The following is a 12,419-nucleotide window of genomic DNA, read 5'->3' as shown; positions in this document are numbered from 1 at the left end:
CGTCAGGGCGATGATGATATCACGATAGAAGCAAAGCGTAGCTTTCTGCAGCACGCGTGCGTATTGTGTACGCCTGCTGAAGACCTCGAGAATAAGGCCAGGAACGCAACATCATTATAGTACACTGAGCACGTCAGCTGATGTGCTATCAGTCGCATGAGAGTTCATGGAATTGCTGTCCGGAATCGTGTCTTTCCCTTGTCTGCTAAAATCTTCGATATATCATCAGGGATTAAGCAGCAAACGTGTGTTCCAGAATAAATTATTATACGAACCCTCGCTTCCAATTGAGGTGAAATCGCGACATCTGGCGCCGTACATAACGTAGCAGCTGTGTTTTGTATTGTACTAGAACGTGATGGGAGTAGATTAAAGGAAGTGCTGCAATAAATACTCCACGCAGGAAGAATAGTAAACAGTACAAGAGATGAGTGTTGACTTAGGAACAAGGATAGGGAATTGTGGGGCTCCTGACGAACCATGTGAAAAAAGCCAACAGTCACTGATACGAAGAAAAGCATAAAGGAATGTATTTTTATTTTGTTTGTTCCATTGCTCAATGCGAAATTAGTCGCGTAGGCTTTTCTTAACTGAAATATAATTGATTAAAATAAATCAAAACAATCACAAGTTGTCGGTGGGAACTTTTGCCCAGCCCTCGGCATGTCGTATGCGGCTCTGTGCTAACTTACCTACGACGGCAGCTTTGCAGTCTTCTACTTTAGAGCAGATTTGTGCTCCAAGTAACCAACTTGAAAGTATAAAGGGGCTTAACTTGAAAGCGCTTACCAGCGCCACCCTCGACCACAGTGGCTGACATTGGGGCCTCTTTGTTACACCGCAAGCGCCCCGTAGCACGCGATCGAACGGTGGGGGCGGCAGCTATGAGAGAACCCTTTTAAGCCGAAAGCCTTTAATGGCTCATGCTCGCGGTGTCCGTCCATGCGCTGGAATCTATTTATTTATTTATTTATTTATTTATTAGTACCTCAAAGGCCCACTAGGGGCATTACATGAGGGGTGGGCATACACTCCGCTCAGCGGCGCAACCTCCTCCCCTCCTTAGCAACCGGCGCTTGGTGGGGGGCGCAGCTGTGCATAGCAACCGTGACGTCACACAGTAGTGGTAGAACCAGCGAGCGCGCGTCGGCAGTGGCAGCTGCACCGTCGCTCCTTCGCCAGACGTCTCGCCGCAGTCGAGTGAGTGAGACGCAGGGCTCCGAAGCGGCCCAGTGATTCCGCTCCAAGCGGTTCGGGGAAGCGGCACTGGGTGACCACAAGGCTTTCGCCAAGCACAGTGAGATTCTCTAAAGTGTTTTCGGTAATTCTTTTATTATCTGCTTCCTCTGGCTTCAAGACTGCCATAGTCAAAGCCCTCCTTGAGGCATTTAGGAGACAAGGGTAGAGAATAGAGGGGCTCGTAACGACGTACATACTAAACAAATGCAAAAATGCCTTATCAGTCATCTTTCAGGTATAAGCTGGTTACATTGTTAATTCCCCATAAAACTCTACAAATGGGAACAAAAACTAGAAACATTTCCCTATGCTTCCCTTGGATTCAGTGACTGTTCTGTTTCCTCAAATATTGTCATGTAGTGGTGACAGCAGTCCGGCTAACAGGCAAACAGCGAGAATGGCTCCTGAGTGAAACTCTTTATTTGGGCTATTCTCCACCATACATTCCAGCAAACTCTCCGAACTCGCCATATTACTGGTGGATAACAGCAATCTCTCCTTTCCTTTCACATAAATCATTCCCCAGTAAATGGTGCACTGATCGTTATGTTTACTTGAGGCATTTTTTTTCTTACAGATTTCTACGGTAAATGAACCGTACACTATGACGGCCGAGGTTTTTCGCACAATTGAAGGTCTCTATTTGGGCAAGCACTTTCGCGACGATGCAGTTCAATCTGCTATCGCATACAAGCCACAGCCTGAAGACCTCTTCGTTGCCTCCTACCCGAAATCTGGATCTACCTGGACTCAACGGATCATCTACTATATCTTGATGGATGGTGAAGATCCGGAAAACCCCCTGGACCCCTTAATTCGGCTACCATTGCTGGAGATGCGGGGCGCAGCGGCCGCACTGTACGCTCCAAGACCAGCGGTCTTTAAAACGCACTTACCATTCCACCTAGCTCCGTATTCGCCTCAAGCTAAGTACGTTTATATTGCGAGGAATCCCTATGACACCTGCGTATCCTTCTGTTACCACACTAGACACTTTCCACCGTACAGATTCCAAACAGGGTCTTTTGAAGTGTTTTTCGAACTCTTCCTTAATGGTAGGGTTGATTTTGGGGACTACTTCGAGAGTGTACTTTCTTGGTACAAACACCGCAACGACAAGAACGTCCTTTTCTTCACTTACGAAGAGCTCACTCGGGACACGCCTAGATGCGTTCTCGAGATGGCCGCGTTCATCGACCCCGTAAAGGAGAAAAAGATCCGGGAAAACCCCGAACTCCTGTCACGCATTCTGGAGAAGACTAATCTTGAAAACATGAGGAAGGGTTTAGAGTTCGCCGCTGGACAAATGGCTTGCAAGAAATCACGGCTCTTCAAGACACTTCGGCCGGAGCTACTTAAAGGTTTTCAGAACATGTTCAACTGTTTTAGTGAACCCACAACTGGCGAAATCGTGCGAAAGGGAACGGTTGGTGACTGGAAGAACCACTTCTCCCCCGAACAAGCTGAAAGAATGAAAAAGAAGATATCCGACGTGGTGGAATACACAGACCTCATGAGCCTCTGGAAAGACGTCTGCCTTCCGTGAGTGCTCAGTGCACCTATATAACGCGCTAGAATGTAAGGCGGATTCAGAGAAAAAATATCGTATCGCCACCGTATGCCTGCGGTAGACGCGGTGAAATAGTTTTGTCATACTGCAGGAGCCTCTTATGCTTTTTTGGAGTGAACGTGTTTTCGTTGTTAACTTTTAATAAATAAAACAATCACGTTGTTTGGAGCGTGTTTATTGCGACTGTTTCTGGCGTTGCTGCCATACTTGGTTTTCTTCATGGTTTTCTTTCTAGAGAACATATCATATTCACTGCATACCTCGGCGAAAAAGGTCGTTTTTTTTTTCCTGCTTCCTCAGGGGCCATTATTTGTGGTTCACACATGATTAGCATAGAACCACTAGACCTCGGCTCTTTTCTCCAGAAACGGAACCCGAGGACTCATTTTAAAGTTACAGCTGCTATGCGCGTTCTTGGGTTTCCGTCGGTGTTTTAATGGTAGTAGTAGTAGTAGTAGTCGGCGTAAATGGTGAGCGATTGCCGCGGGAACGATAGGGAGGGCGGCTACCATGGAAAAAGGAGGGCAAGTACAGAGAGGAGGATTGCAGTACCTGAGTGTGGTTAGCATCGGAGAGTTCTGCACTCTTAGGAAAAAGGTGGTAGTACTTAGTAACTTTTGGGGTAGTAACTGGTTGTCCCATAGGTTACTACCCTGTTAGTGGTTTGGTTTGGTTTGTGGGGTTGAACGTCCCAAAGCAACTAAAGCTATGAGAGACGCCGTAGTGGAGGGCTCCGGAAATTTCGACCACCTGGGGTTCTTTAACGTGCACTGACATCGCACAGTACACGGGCCTCTAGAATTTCTCCTCCAAAGAAATTCAACCGCCGCAGCCGGGATCGAACCCGCGTAATTGCAGTTAGTAAAAGGAATTTTAGTAACAGTTACTAACCCATTGATTTAGTAACGGCTACTACCTGGAGTTAGTAACGGGAAGCTAGTAGTATTTAATAAGAAAATGGATACAAACTCGCATATGTTGCTAGATTCATCGTACGGTGTGCTGGCGTGGCTTGTAAAATTTATGCATACTCGAAAAATAAAAAAGCTTCGCAGTCAATTTGAGTAATTCCGCAATCCAGACAGAGCTATCAGATCGTGCTGGCCGTAAATCACGCACCTAGGTTTAAGCTTACCGTGCATTGCATGCGAAAATTATGGTTCAGAATGGTTCAGAATGCAGGAAAAGCACCAATCAGAAAGAGTCACACTCGCGCACAGCGCGTGCAAATGTAGGGAAATCTTTATCAGTCTTATATACTCCGTTAATCAGACTTTCATTTACGGGCTAGTGGCTTTTACCGGTTGAGCTAAGATACCAGCGTTAATTATGAACTTGAGATTGTAGAAACAGCTTAGTCGTCCTAACCACATGCCCCTGCAGAAATGTTTAATCACAAAACCAATTTATTAACAGGTCAATGTGTGTCATTTTATAATCTTTGATTTTTTTTAGGGTTAAAGGAACGATCACTAACTAGGTAGTAACTAGCAACCATAGTTAGTAAAAAGGTAGCAAGGGCTACGTCTACTAACTATACCTTGACGAGGGTAGTAAATAGGTTATAAAAAGTAGTACAAGTAAAACGATGTCAGAGTTGGTAACTGCTGCACTCATTACCTTTTCACTACCTTTTTTTTTCTAAGAGTGTGGAAGATGGTCACTCTGGAATGAAGGAAGAGAAAATGTGTAACCGGGGGATAGTGGTCACCGGAACTACCTGGAATGCACTTACCGTGGAAGGAGGAAGACTTCAGGGGAGCGGAGGTATGCGCACAAGGAGGGTGACTGCCAAAGGAAAACCGTGGAGGCAGGAGAAGGACAGTAATGCTCGAGCAGTCGTCGCTTCATCTAGAGTTGCACATTTGTATCGATCCTGTGGGGATTTTTTTTTCATTGCATCCACAGAAGTCTGCCAATGTTCTAGATTTTGTTGCGAAAGCGCCGAGCCATTTCACAGAGCTGAGCAAAGGCCATACTGCACATGCGCGAGGAGCAGTGACGTCACACGGCACACAGCTGGCGCGCCGCCGCCGTCGCTGCGCGGGTGACCCAGAGGTGCCGCCGCCGCACTCGCCAGTTGCGCATGCGCAGTAGCCGCGCATATCTAGCGTGCCGGGGCCGCCGCCGCTGCCTCGCGCTCTCCACCACCTCCCACTCTCTCTTCGTTGCTTTCGCAATTCTCCAGGTCTAACCAAAGCGAAACCACGGCCAATTTTTTTGAAGAGCGAGTCGAAATTCCATGTATTCTGTTCGCAGAAAGGACTACATAGGGCCAGTCCAAAATTATTCCAAACGTATCAAATTTCATCTTCGAATTTTCCAATATTTGAATTAAGTTGGAATAAAGCCTGCTGCAGTCTTTTCGATGACTGTTTTCAAATCAGGGCCCACTCCGACACCGCGAAGTTTTCATCCCCGATGCTGTTCATTCGTATGGCAGCATGCATTTTGCTCACCCATATGGCAGTCAAGGTTGGATCACGCAACGGTGTTCAGCCGCGTTTACCAAAGCGCCTTCCGTGCCCGATATCAGAATGGACGACTCATAAATCTTGTTACTGTCGTCAACTAAGACTTTCCGCTTGTTGAAAGCGTCAGTAAAGGTAATTATAATTATTGATTATTGACGGTAATTAAGATTACTATTCTACATTAAAAGGTAATTTGTCTATGCGTATGACAGTACATGTGCATATACTGATTTCAGCTTAAGGACAACGCAGCGAGCTATGGAAAGAAAAATGATAGGTGTAACGTTAAGAGATAGCAAGCGGGCGGAGTGGGTGAGGGAACAAACGCGGGTTAATGATATCCTAGTCGAAATCAAGAGGAAGAAATGGGCTTGGACCGGGCATGTAATGCGAAGGCCAGGTAACCGGTGGTCCTTAAAGGAAACGGAGTGGATTCCAGGAGAAGGCAAACGTAGCAGGGTCGGTAGAAACTTAAGTGGGCGGATGAGATTAGGAAGTTTGCGGCGATACGGTGGCTGCAACCGGCAAAGGATAGGGTTAATTGGAGAGACATGGGAGAGACCTTTGCCCTGCAGTGGGAGTAGTCAGGCTGATGATGATGATGGCGATTTGTACATAAGAAAACTAGTGGAAGGAAATCAAACAATAAAAAACAAAGGACAACGATAGCATCCGTTTTTGTCTGTTTTCCCCGTGTCAGAGTATTTTCTGCTGGTTTTAGTCCGTAGAGTTTTAGTCTGTACCTCTGACAACGGTGAGCCAGCTCTCGCAATCAACCATTAACTACCACCTGCCAGGATGTGTGGGGAATTGATTGTACATATTAAGACAAACAATAGTTTCTTACCACTTATGCGGAAGAACCTCCCGTTTCTTTCGCTCGTAACGCCTCCCACAGTTGTGACAATCTCGCGAAATACTCGTCTACCATAGATGGCTGCAACACGAACGCAACAAAATTAATGTAATCATCAGGAGAGCGTACAAGGCGGCGCTGGGCCTGTTCGAGTCCACGAGCACGACCCGCCTCTTACAACTCGGGATCCACAACACGCTCGAAGAAATAGCCGAAGCGCAACGGACCTCTCAACTGGAGCGGCTGTCCACGACCAAAGCCGGGAGGAAGATACTGGACGACCTGGGAATAGGACACTCGAACGACGCGCAGACGAAGCTCCCCGTCCCCGAAGAGGTCCGACGCCAGACCAGAATCGACCCCATACCCAAGAACATGAACCCCGAATATAACAAGGAAAGAAGAGCGGCGAGGGCCAAGGCTCTCATCGACCTGCACGCCAACGACGAGCACGCGCGGTACGTGGACGCGGCCGAATACCAACGGAACGCCTTCGCAGCGGTCGTCATAGAGGCGTCGACCGGCGCCACGAAGACGGCAGCGAGCGTGAGAGGCGCCGGAGCGGAACAAGCGGAGGAGGTGGCCATCGCCCTGGCCATTGCCGACGCAGACTGCTACACGGTGCTGAGTGACTCGAGACAGGCGGTGCGAAACTTCGCCAAAGGCCAAGTCTGCAGGGAGGCCGAGCGCGTACTACGAGCGACTAAACTGCAAGACAGAAGAGTAAGAATCAAGTGGTTTCCGGCGCACGCGGGCGACGCGTCGGAACGCAGTGCGAACCACAATGAGACGGCACATGCAGCGGCGCGAGCGCTAACCAACCGCGCCCCGGCAACAGACCGTCCGACGTGGTTCGGAGCCAAGGACCGCATGACCGACTACAGCGAAATCACGAAGGCCTACCGCCTGGCTCGCAGGACTCTCCCACCCCCGCACCCGAGGCTGAGTCGAGCGGAGGCGGTACTACTGAGACAGCTCCAGACCGGATCGCTACCGAGCCCGAGACTGATGCATCGCATGTACCCCGAGACCTACCCGACCGATACGTGTAGAGTCTGCCGGAGGGAGCCGGCAGATCACACGCACATCCTGTGGGACTGCATCAAAAATCCAAAGGAAGCAAGATCAGGAACAATCCCGCCGCGGCTGGAGGCAGCCGCGAAGAGCAACGACCATGACCAACAGCTATGGGCCGTCCAGCAGGTCCTCGGGGCGCTCGAAAGGCAGGGATCCAGCGAGCCGGCAACGGCGAGCGGAGACCCGCGCCGAGTAACGGCAGCCTCGTAGACGACGTAGGCCCTCGTCGGGGCGCGCGAGCGTCCAACTGCAGGCACAAATAAAGTTTACTCCAATCCAATCCAATCGCACAGACCTCGTCTTTGAGAACAAGGCATTGGTGCAGCAAGCCGAGAGAGAGAGAGAAAAAAATTACCGACGATTACGTTACTTCCTAATGCGAAATTTGAGCGCAGCAAATAAGCTGTTTCACCTTTTCGATAGATTGAGGCAAAGAAATCGAGCAACACATGTATGCGCTATCACAGAATTTTTTTTTTTATTTTTCACACGTATTCCTTTAACAAAGACTCCACTAACAGTTCTTGACAGTCATGAAGGAAGCTTTGTGGTCGGAGAAATAGACTGATATATGTTCGACTTGGTACACCAATGCTTGATTCTCAAAGACGAGATCTATACAAGTGCCTCGCGAGGTTGTCACAGCCGTGGGACGCGTTACGAGCGAGAGCAACGGGATGTTCTCCCGCATAAGTGTTAGGAAATTGCTGTTTGTCTTTATGTCAACATTAAAGTCCCCCACTACTAACATCGGTGTGGATCGATGGACGGTTAATGCGAGTTGCAGGAAGTGCACGACGTCTTTCGTGAGTGCGGTAGGGGCGAAGTAGGCAGCTACTACCAGCAAGCCGTTGGGCAACTTTGCGGCGCACAGTTCGCCAACTTCATGTGACGTGCCAAACATTTCGACTGGTATTGCAGAGAGACCTGTGCGCAAGTAGATAGCGACTCCCGCCGCTCTGTTGTGGTCTCTGCGAGCACCACAGCAGTATAGGAAATGTATGATTTCGAGAGGCTGTTCGGGATCCATCCAGGTTTCAGCAAAGCAAAGTACAGAGGAATGGCGCAGAATGTGATCGTGGTGTACGTCCTTGGCATGTGCGGCAAGGGAGCATTCTGTCACGAATGTGGTTGTGAATGATGAATCAAGCGCTGCCAGCGAATGACGCGTCCATTGGCTGTCTGCGTGTGTTACTGATGTGTGGTTAACATGTTAAGCTTCGCCTGTAAGAGTGGAACGCGACAGCGTCTTGCAACGCTGCCAGGGAGTCCACAGAACGCCATCGCCAATTCGGCTGTACGCCTTGCTGGACGGTAAATTTATTTTTTGAGGAAAGGAAATGTATCTCTCTCTCTCGCATATCTGGGTGGACACCTGCACCTCACCGTAAGGGAAAGGGGGACGATGGGAGTGAACGAAGACGCCGTATTAGCTAGACGCGCCTTTGTTCACGGAGTGGCTAGCGTGCTCGTATCGCACTCCGGAGACCCTGGTTCGATTCCCCAACTCGACCAATTTCGTTCTCGGTTTTATTGATTTATGCGCTCTAACTAGAAAGGTTAATTAGGCTATTTCATATTTATATTATTGCATTTCTATCCATCGTGTTCTGTCATTAACCTGTCAATTGTTGGAACTGTCTAGGATGTTCGACACAACGTATATGAAACGAGCAACGTCTTACTGAGTGGGGAAGTGCGTGGTGGTGGAGGGAACGCGGCTTCGTACTTATGTTTTTTTCAGCAGCGTGTCCTTCCGCGGACGCTGTTGTCGCTGCGGCGCGCGTCTTTCTTTCTTTTCTTTTCTTCTGACCTCTTCATTCTCCTGTATATTAATTAGGCTAATTGATTAATTAAGCAATTAACTAAACTCAGTCCAACTTAGTTGCAGCATCACTATACGATCCCTTTCATTGGTTGCATGGTTACTAGCCAAAGTACAATTGGCCCCATTTGAAATTCGCGCACTGTGACGTCACGAGCATTTCGACCAATTGAAAAGCGTAACATTGGGGGCGGAGCTGGTTACGAGGCCGACGCCGACGCCGACGCGAAACCCAGGAACGGACGCCAAAGAGCTCCGCTCTAAAACTTTATTGTAAGAGGAATTCGGCACATGCCCCAAGGTCCCCGTACAACCTTACTGCACTCACGTGTTTATGTTCTTAAGATCCATAACACTGGCAGCCCGGCCGGTGGCGATGGTCTGCACGGCCGAGTCCTCCGAGCGCAGCAGGGTCTCCCAGTTCTCCCAGGTCTTGAGGTTCTCTAGGTTCCGCGGGGGAGGGTCCGCCGGGCAAAGGGAAAGGATGGGGAGGGAAGAAGCGAGTGGTTCTGGGCATATGCCGCAAGCAGGAGTGGGGAAGGAGGGATGACAGTGGGCTAGGGTAACGGGTGAGGGGAGAGTGTGTGTCTGTAGTCTGTGCCAAAGTGATGCGTGTTTATTATCTAGGGAGGTGGGGCGCGGGGTAGAGCTGGCGTGAGGCCCTGTATGCCTGCGTCAGCTTGCTGAATGAGTGCATGCGCTCCTTCGTGAATCCCCGGTCCGAGGCCACCCAAGCCCGGTTTAAAGAACCTCGGGCTAAAAGGTTGGCGGCCTCGTTTCCGAGAGCACCCATATCAGCTCCACTTGGCGGGGAGAGACATGGACCCGGCCTCGAGCAAAATTTAAATCGCAGTTTTAGAGTCACTTAAAATATACCGGGCTTCCGTGCGGGTAATAGCAAGTGCAATGGCGGCTACCTCTGCAGCCTCTGGTCCTCTGCAGCCTCTGGGGAGGTGTCGGGAGGGAGAGGTAGTGTGAGGAGGGTGGATGAAGAAGAGTCCACCACAGCTGCTGTCGCTTCATCACCCTTGCAGGCAGGGTCCACCCATACGGCGTCCGGCTGGGAGCCGTACGCTCGATGGAGTGCCTTCACAGGGGCACTGTGGCGCTGCTCATGGTGGGACAGGTGCATATTTCTCGGTAGCGGCTTGATGAGGAGCTCCCTTTTCTCCGACCACAAAGCTTCCTTCATGAAAATTAAGAACTGGTAGTGGAGTGTTTCTTTAGGAAGTTGAATGTGTGAAAAATAAGTTGTTCAACTGTACATACATGTATTGCTCGAATTCTTTGCCTCCTTATATCGAAAAGCCGGAACAGCAGATGAGCTGCGCTCAAATTTCCCATTAGGAAGTAACGCAATCGACGGCAATCTTTGCCAATTTTTTTCTGCGGCGTAGGGCTGACCGGCTTCTTTACCCTCGGCTTCGCCCTAGATAAGTCACCATGAAGACTGAGGCGAGGCTCCGAGCGCTGGACAACGACGCCAAAGGAACGCTGGTGTATTTCGAGAATCACGAGACATGCAATATTCAGAAACGGGCTTAAATCCATCGGCGCTGCTCACAAGGCTAAACAAAAAGTGATCCTGGGAGCCCTGGTTACCATATCTTCGGTAATATAATCAACAACGTAGCGAAAGCTCCTTGTTCGAGTCGTGAGCTCCTGAGGAGCGCTACTAATCAAGGGCGCGCGTCTCACAACAGCAAAAGGGCGTGCTTTACTATTTTGCTCTACAACTATGGGCCTATGACGCTCGTCTGTTTAGGTACCGGGTCGTTTTGCGGGCATGATAGCACGCTCGGTAACTGGAACAAATTTGCAGACCTTAATTTAAAATCGGATTCGCCTAAATTATGATGGCCCCTTATTTCGCAATATAATGTAATGCCGCAAGCCGCTAATTACAAGGCTAAAAAGGTAATTTGCGAAAAAAGTCGCCCATGCGAAATGCTTGAAAGGCCGCATTGTCGTATCTACGTATCACTTACTTTTAAAGAAAAATCGGCACAGATTAAAAAGTTCGAGGGTGCACTTGTCTGCTTAGGTGCAGCAATGCGGATGTATTTCTCTTACTGCGACGAATTGTGTTGTTGCGTGTTCGTTTCATTATGCCTTCGCAGTTTCTTGCAGTAACTTCGGTTACGTCGGGCCCATTGCTAAAGCTCTTAGGAAGCACACCAAAATAGTTATTAATTACTTAATTTAATTGATTATTGGGTTAATTCAGTAATTGAGCAATCTATCAAAACGAATAAATTCCTGGTGTGTGAGCAAAGTCCCTAAGCCAAGTAATCAATTCCGTAGCCCGCCATTACGGCGTCCCTCATAGCCTGAGCTGCTTTAGGACGTTAAACCCCAATAAACAAACTAATTCGCTGAATTATTAATTACCAAATCCATTAATGATTGCTCGAAGTAATGAAGAAATTGAATTCATTTATTTATTATGTAATTAACTTACAATCAATTCATGAAATGCGATATAATTACCGTTTAATTTATGAATTCACATTCGCCAATTAAATTATTACTTAATTTCCTTTTTGGTGACTTAATACTAATTACATAATTACTTTGTCTTCTATTCGGTTATTCTATTAATGGATGATCGACAGTTCGTGCGGTCAATGATGCGCTCTGCCGAAAGGTCCTGTACACAGCACTCAAGAGGCGTAAATTATAGGTGCATGTAGAGGCTTAGCAAGGAGAGATGCGAGGAAACTACGCGGAGCGAAATTTGGGAGGAAAAGATGTATGCCTGTCTTTTTTGGACAACCATCGTACCACAGCTGGCGGTGAACCGTAATTCGGATTCTCATTCACTAGGAGGGTGGGTGCAAGTAGTCAGCATGGGGATATTCGAAGCTAGGCATAGACTATAGTTTACAAAGCCGGGGCAGACTGCATAATTAAACGTGCTAAGTTGAGCATTTACCGGACTTGTGGCACATGACATTGCAATGCGTCAGCACGTATAAGTTTCGGTTTCGTTTGGTCGTGTTTCAACGTCCCAAAGTAACTGAGGCTATGAGAGACGCTGTAGTGAAGGGCGTTGGAAGTTTGAACCGGATTTTCTTTAACGCGCGCCGATAACGCACGGTACACGAGCCTCTAGAACTTCGCCTCCTCCGAAATTCGATCGCCGTGGCAGGGAACGAACCCACGTCTTTCGGGTCAGTAGCCGAGCGCCATAACCACTCAGCCATCGCGGCGGCTCGCATAAGGACAAGTTTTCCAGGCCTGTAAGGAGAGTAATGTTCGAGACTAATAGTAATGAACTACAGTCGATCATTCGGTGAAGCACTCAAAGGTGCTATCAGTTTTTTACCAGCTGGAAACACTGCCAGTGTACAGAGTGCAGAAGGAAATAAAGGCGTG

At 48.6% G+C, this 12,419-nt stretch overlaps 1 protein-coding gene across 1 annotated transcript; it reads left to right on the top strand.

The window, feature by feature from the left end:
- The first annotated feature begins 1,820 nt into the window (after positions 1-1,820).
- LOC149363769 (sulfotransferase ssu-1-like) lies at positions 1,821-2,785 on the top strand. Its single transcript, XM_089569985.1, has one exon. It carries the CDS (start codon positions 1,844-1,846, stop codon positions 2,783-2,785), a length of 942 nt encoding a protein of 313 aa, XP_089426111.1. The 5' UTR covers positions 1,821-1,843.
- The last annotated feature ends 9,634 nt before the right edge of the window (positions 2,786-12,419 follow it).

Source organism: Amblyomma mixtum, chromosome 2 (assembly GCF_055824585.1).
Source record: "Amblyomma mixtum isolate Tamu chromosome 2, ASM5582458v1, whole genome shotgun sequence".
NCBI lineage: Eukaryota > Metazoa > Arthropoda > Arachnida > Ixodida > Ixodidae > Amblyomma > Amblyomma mixtum.
Note: the sequence above shows the minus strand (reverse complement) of the source record. Positions and strands in the feature narration are given on the sequence as shown.

What these genes read in the sequence shown, in the direction of transcription:
- LOC149363769 (XM_089569985.1), top strand. Translation starts at nt 1,844, where the DNA reads ATGACGGCCGAGGTTTTTCGCACAATTGAAGGTCTCTATTTGGGCAAG.